General features: G+C 32.8%; 1 protein-coding gene across 2 annotated transcripts in view; it reads left to right on the top strand.

Moving 5' to 3' along the window:
- LOC125049759 (nitric oxide synthase-like protein) overlaps nt 1–12,357 on the top strand; it is a 101,716-nt gene extending 89,359 nt beyond the window's left edge. For both annotated transcript variants that reach the window (XM_047649206.1, XM_047649204.1), the window contains 14 exons: nt 573–687; nt 871–1,110; nt 1,752–1,856; nt 3,319–3,380; nt 3,976–4,088; nt 4,862–5,091; nt 6,234–6,482; nt 6,637–6,790; nt 7,489–7,658; nt 9,264–9,474; nt 10,562–10,649; nt 10,982–11,252; nt 11,390–11,581; nt 12,112–12,357. In XM_047649206.1, coding sequence (XP_047505162.1) covers nt 573–687; nt 871–1,110; nt 1,752–1,856; nt 3,319–3,380; nt 3,976–4,088; nt 4,862–5,091; nt 6,234–6,482; nt 6,637–6,790; nt 7,489–7,658; nt 9,264–9,474; nt 10,562–10,649; nt 10,982–11,252; nt 11,390–11,581; nt 12,112–12,222 — 2,311 coding nt within the window. In that variant the 3' untranslated portion in view covers nt 12,223–12,357. The remainder of the gene's footprint in view (nt 1–572; nt 688–870; nt 1,111–1,751; nt 1,857–3,318; nt 3,381–3,975; nt 4,089–4,861; nt 5,092–6,233; nt 6,483–6,636; nt 6,791–7,488; nt 7,659–9,263; nt 9,475–10,561; nt 10,650–10,981; nt 11,253–11,389; nt 11,582–12,111) is intronic.
- The last annotated feature ends 332 nt before the right edge of the window (nt 12,358–12,689 follow it).

Raw genomic sequence — 12,689 nt, 5'->3', positions numbered from 1 at the left:
GAATTGAATTGAATTGAATTGAATTGAATTGAATTGAATTGAATTGAATTGAATTGAATTGAATTGAATTGAATTGAATTGAATTGAATTGAATTAAAAGCGAGATTTGCCGCACCTGACCGTGCTTACCTCCGTGGACCTCTTCTTGTATCTTCGCTTTTTTTACTCTTTTGTTGTTCTCTTAGTTTTAAGCACTTCTGCTGTCAAATACATTTAGAGTAAAAGAGAATATCGTGATATAGAAACATATATGTAAGAGCTTCAGGTGTGGCCTCATGGCGGTTTTGACGGTCATTGTCCATCGTGGGCGTTTTGGCAGTTGTGTGTAAAGGAATTTTCAAAATAAAAGCACACCCGTTTCGTCTAATGTCTTATATATATATATCTTATATATGTATATACTTTATAATTTAACGAAAGCGTCTAAAACACTGTACCCTTTCTCCCTTGAAACAAAACTCGATGGATTTATGAATGAAATGTGGTTAATCCAAGTCTAATAAATATAGAAATGTCCAAGAATATTGGCTATGTGATACATTAGCTTATTTCTAAAGATACATTTACTACAGATCTGGATGTCCAGCTGATTGGATTTGGATCGTACCACCAATGTCATCTTCGATCACGCCTGTATTTCATCAAGAAATGGCACTCTACTATTTGAGACCTTCCTATGAATATCAGGTATTTTTTGTCATAATATTATACTAGTTTATTAGTTTATTAACCTGAATTATTAATTATCTAGAATAGTATATATTGAATTTTTTTAAAAAAAAAACGCTGTTTTATTAGATTTTTTTAATAATTGGACGATTATTCTTATTAATATTGTCAAAACACGATATAGACATCGAGAAATTACAGGAGCCGGCGTGGAAGACACATCAATGGCAGAAGTCAAAGCCGATTACTGGCAAACGGCCCATCAATAGAAAGTTCCACTTCAAGCAGATCGCGCGCGCTGTCAAGTTCACCTCCAAACTGTTTGGCCGGGCCCTCTCTAAGAGGATTAAGGCCACGGTTTTGTATGCCACCGAGACTGGCAAATCGGAGCAGTATGCCAAAGAGTTGGGTGTAATATTTGGTCACGCGTTTAATGCACAGGTATGTTTTAACTTGAACTTATGCGTTCACAAAAACATATATATATTAAGTCAACGGGAACTTACAACTGCCGAAGTAGACATGGGGATTTGGTTATGCCAAAAATGTATCTGGAATTGTATAGGAAACCCACTTTTTGTATGGCAATCAAGGTTTATAATACTTTACCAAAATCATTCAAAGATCTTCCTGCTACACTTAATTTTACTTTTGGAAAAAAAATATTGTTCTATTAATGATTATTCAAGTGAAACATTATAATTAATATTAATTTGGTAATAATATATTTTAATATATGTGATGATGAAATGATAATATAAGATAAGATAAAAAAATATAATTTAAATTGACTGTGATGTGATTCATAATGTAATGTTCTATGTAAAATTCTTTTAAGACAAATTTGCACTCCATTATGTGTGGGACAGAATATGCGAAGTTTAGATTGTACCACCATAATATTTTAGTACCATATTCCAACTTAGTAGTTAAATCACATGGAGGAAGAGGTCCATTTAGGTACTTGCCCTAAAATTCGTGTCAGATATAGTTTCATTAAACGAAGAAATTTATATCCGGGATGTTTTAATTATTATTAATATATTAATGATTAAAAGATTGCTAATATATTTTTCTTGCAGGTTCACTGCATGATGGATTATGACATCACCTGTATCGAGCACGAAGCTCTATTGTTAGTCGTTACGTCAACCTTTGGTAATGGAGATCCCCCTGAAAATGGAGTGGTAAGTGGTAAAATAATTAAAATTGTATTATGTTATATCTACCGTTTATCGTCCTAAGCAAAGCATTGACCTTCGGTTGGCGGACAATAATGTGTACTGTAATAAAATGTGATACTGTCCTAAATAATAGACTATATTATGGAAAATCTATATCTAAACTAATTTTATAAGGAGGAAAGATTTGTATGTAAGTATTTTGTAACGAATTGCCTCAAGAAGTACTGGACCTGTTTGAGAAATTCTTTCACCATTTTAATGCTACAATACCACTGATTAATATAGGCTATTTTAATTGCAATGAAAATAAGGATCCCTACTGAAACTAGAAAAATGTTACTCAATGTGTAAAAAATGCATATAAAATACCTTCCCACCCGTGTGAAGCCGGGACAGGTCACTAGTTGGTTAATAATTATAAACAGCTATTAAAAAGATCTATCATTTATTGACGATTGTAATAGTAGTTCCTAATAATAAGAAACATACACTGGTATATATATAGAATCTTAGTTTAAGACGAGTTTAGTTCAGATTAAAAAGAGGTTCATATAAATTAGAACTAACGATTTACAGCATACGTACCTTACCAAAATTTATGTTGGGAAGCTTGAAGTGTAAGATAAAGTGTTTAAATGCTACCAATCGATAACCCGATATATGGTAGAGGGTTATATAAAGCATTCAATATGTTTATGCAACACCTGCTCGGATATTTCAAAGCTTTTTTGATAATGAGGCAGAAAATACGTTGTGACCTTCACTTCTAACGTGCTGAGCGATACTATATGAAAGTTTATTGTTAACGTGTTCCTTTTATTCACCTGACAAAAAGTTTTTATCTCCAATTGTAAAATGATACTGGCTACTTTGAATAAAAAAGAGCGAATGAAAACGATGCGTTCTTTTTTCTTTAATCAAGATATTTTAATTATGCATATTATTATTGCCATTTTATATCATTTAAAAAAGTCGTTTTGAATATTTTTATTTAAAACAAAAAAATATATTACCATATTGATATTCTATACAGTTTGCTAATACTTATAGTTAAATACTTGTAAATTTTGTATGGAAAACTTGACTAGCGTTTCGTAAAATTAAATTCGAAAGCACGTATAATGTTTTGGCCCTATTAGGTAATACGGTATAATTCTTTTGATATCGTTGCGATATTTATATATATACTTTATAATATTACATTGTAATTGTGTTAATAGAAATAAAAGAGTGAACATCTCTATGTATCTAATAAATTACATTGAATTCACCACAAATGATCCGATTGGGAAGTCTAAGGCGATTAACGTACGAAATGCTACTATTAGCTGATATATAGCTATTATGAAGATAAATGCTTTGATAATGAGAAAGGAAGGTATCTGATTTTAGAAACCTTTATACCAATAATTTACAACGTATTTGTTTTATTTGTAAAACATAAATACATAAACTTTTGTTTTAGGCCTTTGCGGAAAATCTTTGTGAGATACTGTATGCTGATCAGGTTGGAGATGAAAGCACTGGGTAAGATAAAAATACTAAGTACTTTATTCATTCATTGGTTTTTCGTTTCCTCCTGCCTAGGCCCTAGATTACGCGTAGTGCCAGTAATTGCAAAAACAGCTCTTTATGTAATTAACATATATTTTAACTGGCTGACCTGGCAAACGTTGTTTTGCCATATATATTATTTCTAGGAAAAAATTTTAGTTCAATAAAAATAACTATCTACTATAATATAAAATAGGGGGTGAAAATTAGGGGTTGTATGTATTTTTGTATGCTGTTTCATAAAAAAATAAAAACAATTGTCTAAAAAATAAAAAATAAAATTTTGGGGTGGACACTCTTTATCACGGTCGGGGATAGGGGTTTGAAAGATATATAGTAGCCGATTCTCAGACTTACTGAATATGCATAAAAAATTTCATAAGAATCGGTCGAGCCGTTTCCCAGTGTGGGAACGAACATTGTGACACGAGAATTTTATATATTTTAATGATGTATGGGTATGTTTTCAGAAAAAAATACTAAAAATTGGGGACAGTAAAGACTATTGAATTTTCCATTCTTCTATGTTCACAGGGCTGTTCATATTGTGATTTATATTTTTTTATAGGACATCACAAATGCTGACACCCAAGTCCTTTATCAAAGCAAATAGCCAAATCGAAATGCAGAGATACGCAGTAGCTAATCCTAAACAATTGAGTAGATTGGAATCTCTTAAAGGTAAATTTTAAAACATGTACACAAATATATTACGCTAATTCGACTTAGGAAACTTCCTTTAAGAAAAGAGCGTACCAATACTTAAAAGGCCAGCAACGCACTCATGAACCCTCTGGCATTGGGCGGCGGTATCAATTAACATCAGTTGAGTCTCCTGCTAAAATATAGATACAGCACTAAATCTATTGTGTTGATATTTTCTTTACAAATTCTTATCAATGCATGGCACTGATACATTGGTACAGGAAGGAAAAAATATAAGATTTAATGTGACACTTACTTACGAAGAAAAAAAAACAACGTGTTGCACTCCGGGAGTGCCGACAGAAGTGAAAACTTGAATATTATAGTTGTGCATTTTTGATATTTTGGAATAATTTTGCACGAATTGCTTTAATTATCAGTATAAAAGTACTTTCATTTATGTGGTAGAATACAATATTTATTGATTGCGCTATCGTACACAAACATGACAATTTATATTACTGTGTACTTACTCTTCATCCGTCTTACGAATTTACGATCAGGTCACGTGTCCTGACGCGAGTTTAAAAATTTTTACCCATTCCAAAAAAAGTGTACAACGCCGCTAAAGATGTTTTCACTACAAAATATATCGATTCATAAATTATAAAAACTAAAGGAAAATGTATGTCAAAGTGTGAGGGGTAGGCTTTTATATGTAAAAAAAAATCTTGCAGTAAAAATCCTTTTTTAACTTTTCAGGTTCTTTATAATATAATATAATATTATATGATTATATTCTTTTGTAGGAAGTGCAACGGATGCAACATCAATCGATAGTTTTGGTCCACTTAGCAATGTTAGATTCGCAGTATTTGCTCTTGGATCGAGTGCGTATCCAAACTTCTGTAACTTTGGCAAATATGTTGATAAACTACTTGGAGATCTAGGTGGAGAGAGGATCCATGATGTTGCTATGGGGGATGAAATGTGCGGACAAGATCAAGCGTTTAGGAAATGGGCGTCTAGTGTTTTCAATGTGAGTACGAAATTCTAGATTTATAGAGAGTTCTTGCTTTAACATTGTATGTTGTTTACAATTGTTTTACTTATAACTCAATTATATTCCACGTCAAATGGTTAAGTGTAGAGCTCTTTAACTGCTGCTACTTAAAACCATGTAATCAAAGTCAAAGTCATTTATTCATATAGGTAACACAATGTACACTTATCAACGTCAAAAAAACAAAGAATATATATATATATATATATATATGAAATGCTTCTAATTTTACATTTACTGCTAGTTCTTAAATCAAGGGAGTAGAACGGAAGAGAAGAACTGGCAATAAACTCTCCGCCCCTCTTTTTAATCGCCAAGTTTTTGTTTTACACAACGTTTGTAAGGAGCTGCAACCATTACACCATGTTCCACATGACGTCTTAAGTAATAAATAATAATAAAATAAATTAACAACAAAGATTTGACCTCTATCAGCATGGTGAAATAGGAGCACGCACTTACATTCTCGTGGGAACAACACGCAAATCTCTAGTGGCGCTGTAATCTTTAGATCTTGGCCTTAGATTTTGGGTATCTGTTTCCTGATCATTTATTTGTCCTTTGATTTTTGATTCTAACGCGTGCCTCCAAGCAAACATTACTCATTGTTATTTAACCCAATAATCATAACTAAGTCATGGTGTGAGCGTTATTATAAAAGTAAACAAAATGAAAGTAACAGTCATGAATGATCAATATTTGTATTGTTAATCTATCGCCTGTCGTGTTGTGTTTTCCAAGTTTCGTCATAAATTATAAAGATATCTTATCAGCATATCAGCTCATTCACCGAATTGCCCAATCAGACAATAACAAAGTTAGTTTTATTGAAAATTAGACATTATTATATACACGATGACAGTAAAATGTTTCTTTATAATGAAAATAACTAGTATGGAACGGAACCTCTAAGGGGCAAATATTAGCAGAAGGAACTTGTAGAAAAAGGTGAAATAATAAATAAATGTTACATGTTTGAATTAAACCAGTAACGAATCGACTCGTAACCATTACGGCTTGTATTTTGTAATCAGAAGATGAGCAATAACCATATCTTTAGAGTAAATGGCGAATAACAATTAGAATGACTCTTATTTACCAAAAGTGACAATTCACAGGTTGCATGTGAGACGTTCTGTTTGGATGACGATGAAACTCTACAAGAGGCTAAACGAGCTCTCGGTACTGTAACTTTAAGTGAAGAAACAGTAAGATTCGCATATCCAGCTGTTAAACCACCAACATTGCAAAACGGCTTACAATCTGCACTGAATAGGCAATTGATCACATGTACTGTAAAGGCTAATAAAGATTTAGGAGACGCTACTGCTGAGAGATCAACAATTTTCATTGATCTGGAACCCAAGGTAAGATTTCGATACTACCTATATCTCGATATTAACGGATTCACTTAAGTTCTATTAAGATAAAAAGAAAAAACACGAAACAAGAAATTACGCATTGTTATAAATGCAAATAACTCCATGTATGGAGGATCTGACAAATCTGTTTTTATTTTAGAGTGAAATTAAATATGATCCAGGAGATCATGTTGGAATAATCGCGTGCAATCGAATAGAATTAGTAGATAACTTATTAGCTAGGTTGACGGATATTGATGATTTCGATACACCAGTACAGTTGCAGCTTATGAAAGAAACACATACCTCAAGTGGTAAGTTTATAATATATCTTTAAACACAATGGTACAAGTACCGTACCAGTTACAAGTACCGTTAATATGTCAAAAGGAAAAGACTTTACCCACGACGCAGGGAATCTTAATGTGGGGGGGCTATTGCACGTTCCTTTATAAACTAAAAATTATTTTTTATCAGGTATAATAATTTTTTTTTCTTTCTCTCTATTAAAAACATCACGTGGTAACGTACTAAATTCGATTTCTAAAATTCAAAACATTGTATATATATTTGCCGCACACTAACACTATATTGTGTTGCCGACTGAAATATTTCCGAATTTGACGTAGGGTCCTTCACGAAAAAGCGTACAAATTCTTAAAAAGCCGCCAACGCACTCGCACTCCTCTGGCATTGGGAAAGTCTACGGCGGTATAACTTAACAGTAAGCCTTCTGCCCGTTTGCCCACTGCTCTATAAAACAAAAATGTATAATACGAGGCGAAAGAATGTCTCGGCTGAACGTAAGGATATCGGACAGTGATTACAAAAATGTCTGTATCAATGACCTATGCTCAGCTAGAGGATAACAAACCCTCAAAATTCATCATTAATTGCACGTATTTCCCCCATCTTAATGAATTAATTATATAATTTTGTACGATAACATCCGGCTAGCCACAAACTAGTTTATTTTATGACTTAAGTATTTACCAAATAATGTTTACTTTAGGACCAGTTAAATCATGGGAACCACACGAGAGGCTACCAGCTGTAAGCGTTCGCGATTTGTTTACGAGATTTTTGGATATAACAACACCACCCACGACGATACTGCTTCAATATTTAGCTAAAACATGTGATAATGATACAGAAAGGAAACAACTTAATACATTAGCTACGGTAACTATTTATTCAACGATTTTATTACCTGGTTTATTGGCTTAGTATTTGTGTAATTTTCTTCGTATATAAATATATAAGTATGTCGTAAGTATATAATGTTGACGTAATATAACTAGCTGATAACAACTTCCTAGGCGACGGTTTTTCAAGGTTTTAATGAAGGTTTTTCAAAATTGATATTACACCGTTAATTTTTAACTAGAGTGCAAATTATAGTGTGATGATAGGATCTTATTCTTTCAATACAGAAACAAGCAGTAACTCTCTTATAGTCATATGTTAAAATTATATGATTTGACAAATAAGATTATCGTTATTGATATTGGATTTGCAGTTATTAAAATGAGTAATAATAATAATAATTTATTTGCAAGAATATGGTACAAAAATGTTATGGTAGTACAATCTAAAGTTCTGCCACACATAATGGCGTGCAAATTTGTCTTAGAAGGTAGAATATAAATAAGCTACAATTGCACTATGAGTTAAATCATTATAGTCAATTCATCTATTATTTTATCAATACATCATCATATTGTATTTGTTCACGCAAATAATCATTAATATAATAAGACATATTTTCCAAAAGTAGCACATTAAGTTGATTTTTAAAAACTCTAGTAGGAAGATCTTTGAATGTTTTTGGTAAATTATTATAAACCTTGATTGCCATTCAAAAGGTGTTTTTCTATACAATTCCAGATTATTTTTTGGCATAGCCAATTAGTATTAATTTGTCTGATTTTTACTATAGATTCAAAGGAAATGTGCGTATAAATTACTAGATTTATGTGTGTCTTGGAGATTCTGGGTTCCATTTCAGTCTAAACAAAACATGTTAGGTGTCATTGAAGGCCTGTCACTGATTAAATAAATTGACTGAAGACGCATTGTCTTTCTAGAAAATATTAACAATTAAATATTTTCTGAAAATCGATGACTCGTAGTAATAACTGGCATTTTGAATAAAACCCACACAATGATAAAATAAATAAAATAAAAATAAAAATAGCCTCTCGAGTACACTATAACTACAGTAAGTCCATGTATTTTAAGTTTTACACTTGTACTCGACCTCCGATGGAGTGAAGGCCTTCTCCAGATTCTTCTACTTATCGCTATTTGTTGCGACAATTTTCCAGATGTTTCCCGCTATCCCTTTTATTTCATCTTCCCAAGTTTTCGGTGGGCGGGATCTCTTTCTTCTTCCCAATGGGCCTTCCTTCCAAGTAAGGGTCTTTTTGACCTATCTGCCATCACAAATGCGGCCAATGTGACCGGCCCATTTCCATTTTAGCCCACACAATATGGAGTTTAAATTAAAGATTTTGTTTTTCATGTTACTCGTTAGTCCAAAGTTCCTAAAGTACCATTGATCGCAACCCCTTCACGGGTAAAGCCTCCTCCAACTTTTTCCAAATTTCTCCATCCATGGCTTTCTTTCTCCATTTGCCTCATACTAACGCTTCTATATCTTCTTTCCACCGTTTTCCAGGGCACCATCTTCCCCTTAGTCGATTCCATATGTCTTTAAAGTCCATCTTTTATCAGTATGCCATACTGCTGTAAGAAAATCCAGATGTAAGACTTATAATATTTCAGGATCCAGCGGCCTACGAAGATTGGCGTCATTACTACTTTCCAACGTTGTCTGAAGTGCTGGACCAGTTTCCTTCAGTGAAACCTAGGGCCTCTCTTCTCGCCGCTCTTCTATCGCCTCTTCAACCACGGTTCTACTCAATATCCTCTTCTCCTATAGCTCATCCGAAACGATTACATCTTACAGTTGCTGTTGTAACATACAGGACTCAAGGTAAGACAAATATGTACATCCTACTTCCAAAATTTATCCTATACTTAAAACACACTACTTTAAATACTACATAGTTATATATATTTCACCAAAATTAATTCTGGGTAGACTACTCATAAAATTAAAGTAATACATCATTGTAGCAATAAGCCTCATTATCTCGTATTATTATTTTCATATAAAATTAAAACCAATTTTTAACCTTTATAAAAAGGTTCATAAATCTAATCACTTTTAAATATAATTTCCGTATTCTTAATACGTATCATATGATTTTAAATTTAATATAAAATTTGTTGATACATTTCACCTTTAAGAAATTAATATGTAGAACAATGTAAAGAACTCTCTCATAATAAATCAACATCGTCCTTGACTACAATTCTGATTTATTGAGGTAAATAATTACGGATTGCGGTCTCGAACATCGGGGCTATCTAATTCGTTCGACATCGAGTAAAGAAACATTAGTCTCAGTCACTATAACATAAACCTCATCAATTCCTAATGGCACACATGAGTTTTAATGATAATTGTAATTTTTACTTTGAAGTCCACTGCGGAAATGAGTCAAAGAAATTGTTGGCTATTTATATTTGGACTAGCAACGGAATCTCTGTAAAGCAAAAGACCCGTGGATAATATTGTTTATTACATCAACAAGAATTCATAACACTATTTAATATTGTCGCTATTTTTCTAGGCAACTCATAAGGGAAATTTTACTATTTAAAATTTTACATAGACTGACTCAGATCGGCAAGATAATTCGATAATTCTTAATAACGTTACAAATAGAAACACATTCTTGCATTTAGTTAGTTAGTCATACTTCTTTCATTAATTAAATCTTTATATATTAGAAGCTCTAATTTGATAATTCTTACGAACATAATCTGTGGACGCACGATGTTCTGTGGTTTATGCTCGGCGATGCGTTTTGGCGGGAACGCAAATGACGTGACATTGATGGTCGGCAAAAGATTTAAGAGTACTTAATATGATTAATACAAACGAATTTCGTATATCTTTGTGGTCTACATGGCAACAATGGAGTCCTTATAATAAAAATAATGTAATATTGTAGACGGCGAAGGACCAGTCCACTATGGTGTTTGTTCGAATTATCTCATGGATCGTAAACCAGGCGACGAGGTTTATCTCTTCATACGAAGGTAATCACATTTTCCTTTTCGTTCTCTCCGTACATTTGTTATAATCAGTTTCGTGGAACTTACGTCACTATTGAGTTATGCCAAAATAATTATCATAGATAATTTTAGCTCAAAGTTAAGATGTTGGAACTGAAATTGTATTATTGTACATTAGTATGAGTGACTAGGAAGACTAAAATTATAAGCTATAAAAAAGACTTTTGAGGTATACATTTTTGATGATGCTTTTTATTAAATAAATAATATATATATGATTGAATTACGTGCCTATTTTTAATTATGAGATGTTAATATAATAATAACAATAAAAATAATAATACATCTTCTTCTAGTGCTCAAAACTTCCATTTGCCCCAAGATCTGTCAGTTCCTCTCATACTAATTGGGCCCGGTACTGGAATAGCACCATTTAGAGGCTTTTGGCATCACCGTAGAGCATTGTTGAATTCTCGAACACGCGCAAACGCTGGTGCAGTATGGTTGTTCTTCGGATGTAGAACCAAAACTATGGATCTATACAGAGAAGAGAAGGAACAAGCGGTAAAGGATGGGGTTTTGTCTAAAGTGTTCCTTGCTTTGTCACGAGAGAAGAATATTCCAAAGGTAAGAAAATAAATATTTGTGGCATTGGTCAGGGAATTCTGGGACGTCTGAGATTCATGTATATATTTACTTCACTCAGTCCAAAAACACGAGAAAACTGTCGTCACTTAGATATTATGAACATTTTCTTTTTTTAGATGTATGTTCAAGAACTAGCTGAAAACGAAGGAGCCGAAATACATGATTTGCTTATAAACTCCGGAGCACATTTCTACGTATGTGGAGATTGTAAAATGGCGGAAGACGTCCATCAGAAATTAAAAGGAATTATCAAGAAACATGGTAACATGACTGATGAGCAAGTACAAAACTTCATGTATATTTTAAAGGTAAGAATAGAAATGGCTATATAATTATTACGGTAGAGGAAATAAAAATAATTAAATAAAATAACATCAGTGGCGCTACAACCTCTTTTAGGTCTGGGCCTCAGATTTCTGAATCTGTTTCATTATCATTTTTCAATCAAGTAGTTGATCAGCCACTTGTGCCTGACACACACCGTCGACATTTTGGGTCTAAGACTGACTCCAGTTTTCTCACGATGTTTCCCTTCACCGTTCGAGCGAATGTTAAATGCGCACATAAAAACTAGAAAGAAAGTCCATTATTGCACAGCCGGGGATCAAACCTACGATTTCAGGGATGAGAATCGCACGCTGAAGCCACTAGGCCAAAACCACTGTCAATAATTTTTCGAGTTTAAATTTTACGTGAAAAGATCACCAAAGATCAATCCTTCGCTGTTTGTCATCCAATTACTACTTGAAAATGACCAGATCCAAAAAATAATTTAAAATCAAATTTTAATTTGAGTAAACTCCATGTACTCTTTTAGTAAAAGCATTTCCATGTCTAGGAGGAGAATCGTTACCACGAAGACATATTTGGAATAACTCTTCGTACTGCGGAAGTACACAGCGCGTCCCGAGAATCTGCTAGAAGAAACCGCGTCGCTGCTCAACCCTGACGCCGGTCTTCCCGTATGATCTCAAACTATGAAACCTAGCAAAAAAAACTTATCAAACAGTGAGAAAATATTTATAATTACTAATAAAAACGAAAGTTTATCCCATTTCAGATAAATGGAACATTGACTTATGAATAAAAAACTTGAATTGTAATTCTCAATTATAATTTTTCATAAGCTTTGTCTTGACTCTCGAGATATATATAGTTATCATCTTCGCGCAAATTACGCTAGCGCTAAATTGTCTTTAGGCTTTTAACAAAGTAATATTGCAAGAAAACTTTTGAATGCTTTTTAATCAATCACTTTAATCGATACAAGTGAATTGGCCTAATTGCAGAATTAAAACTGATGTGAACATTTAAAGCATATTCGGATATTGTTTTCGTTTATTAAAAATTTTAATGATTTCGAACTTTTTAAAGCTTAATCATTTTGATTTAAACTTGGTTGTGTATTGTAAATAC

The sequence above is a fragment of the Pieris napi genome, chromosome 5 (assembly GCF_905475465.1).
Source record: "Pieris napi chromosome 5, ilPieNapi1.2, whole genome shotgun sequence".
NCBI lineage: Eukaryota > Metazoa > Arthropoda > Insecta > Lepidoptera > Pieridae > Pieris > Pieris napi.
This window is presented reverse-complemented; position numbering and strand designations above follow the sequence as displayed.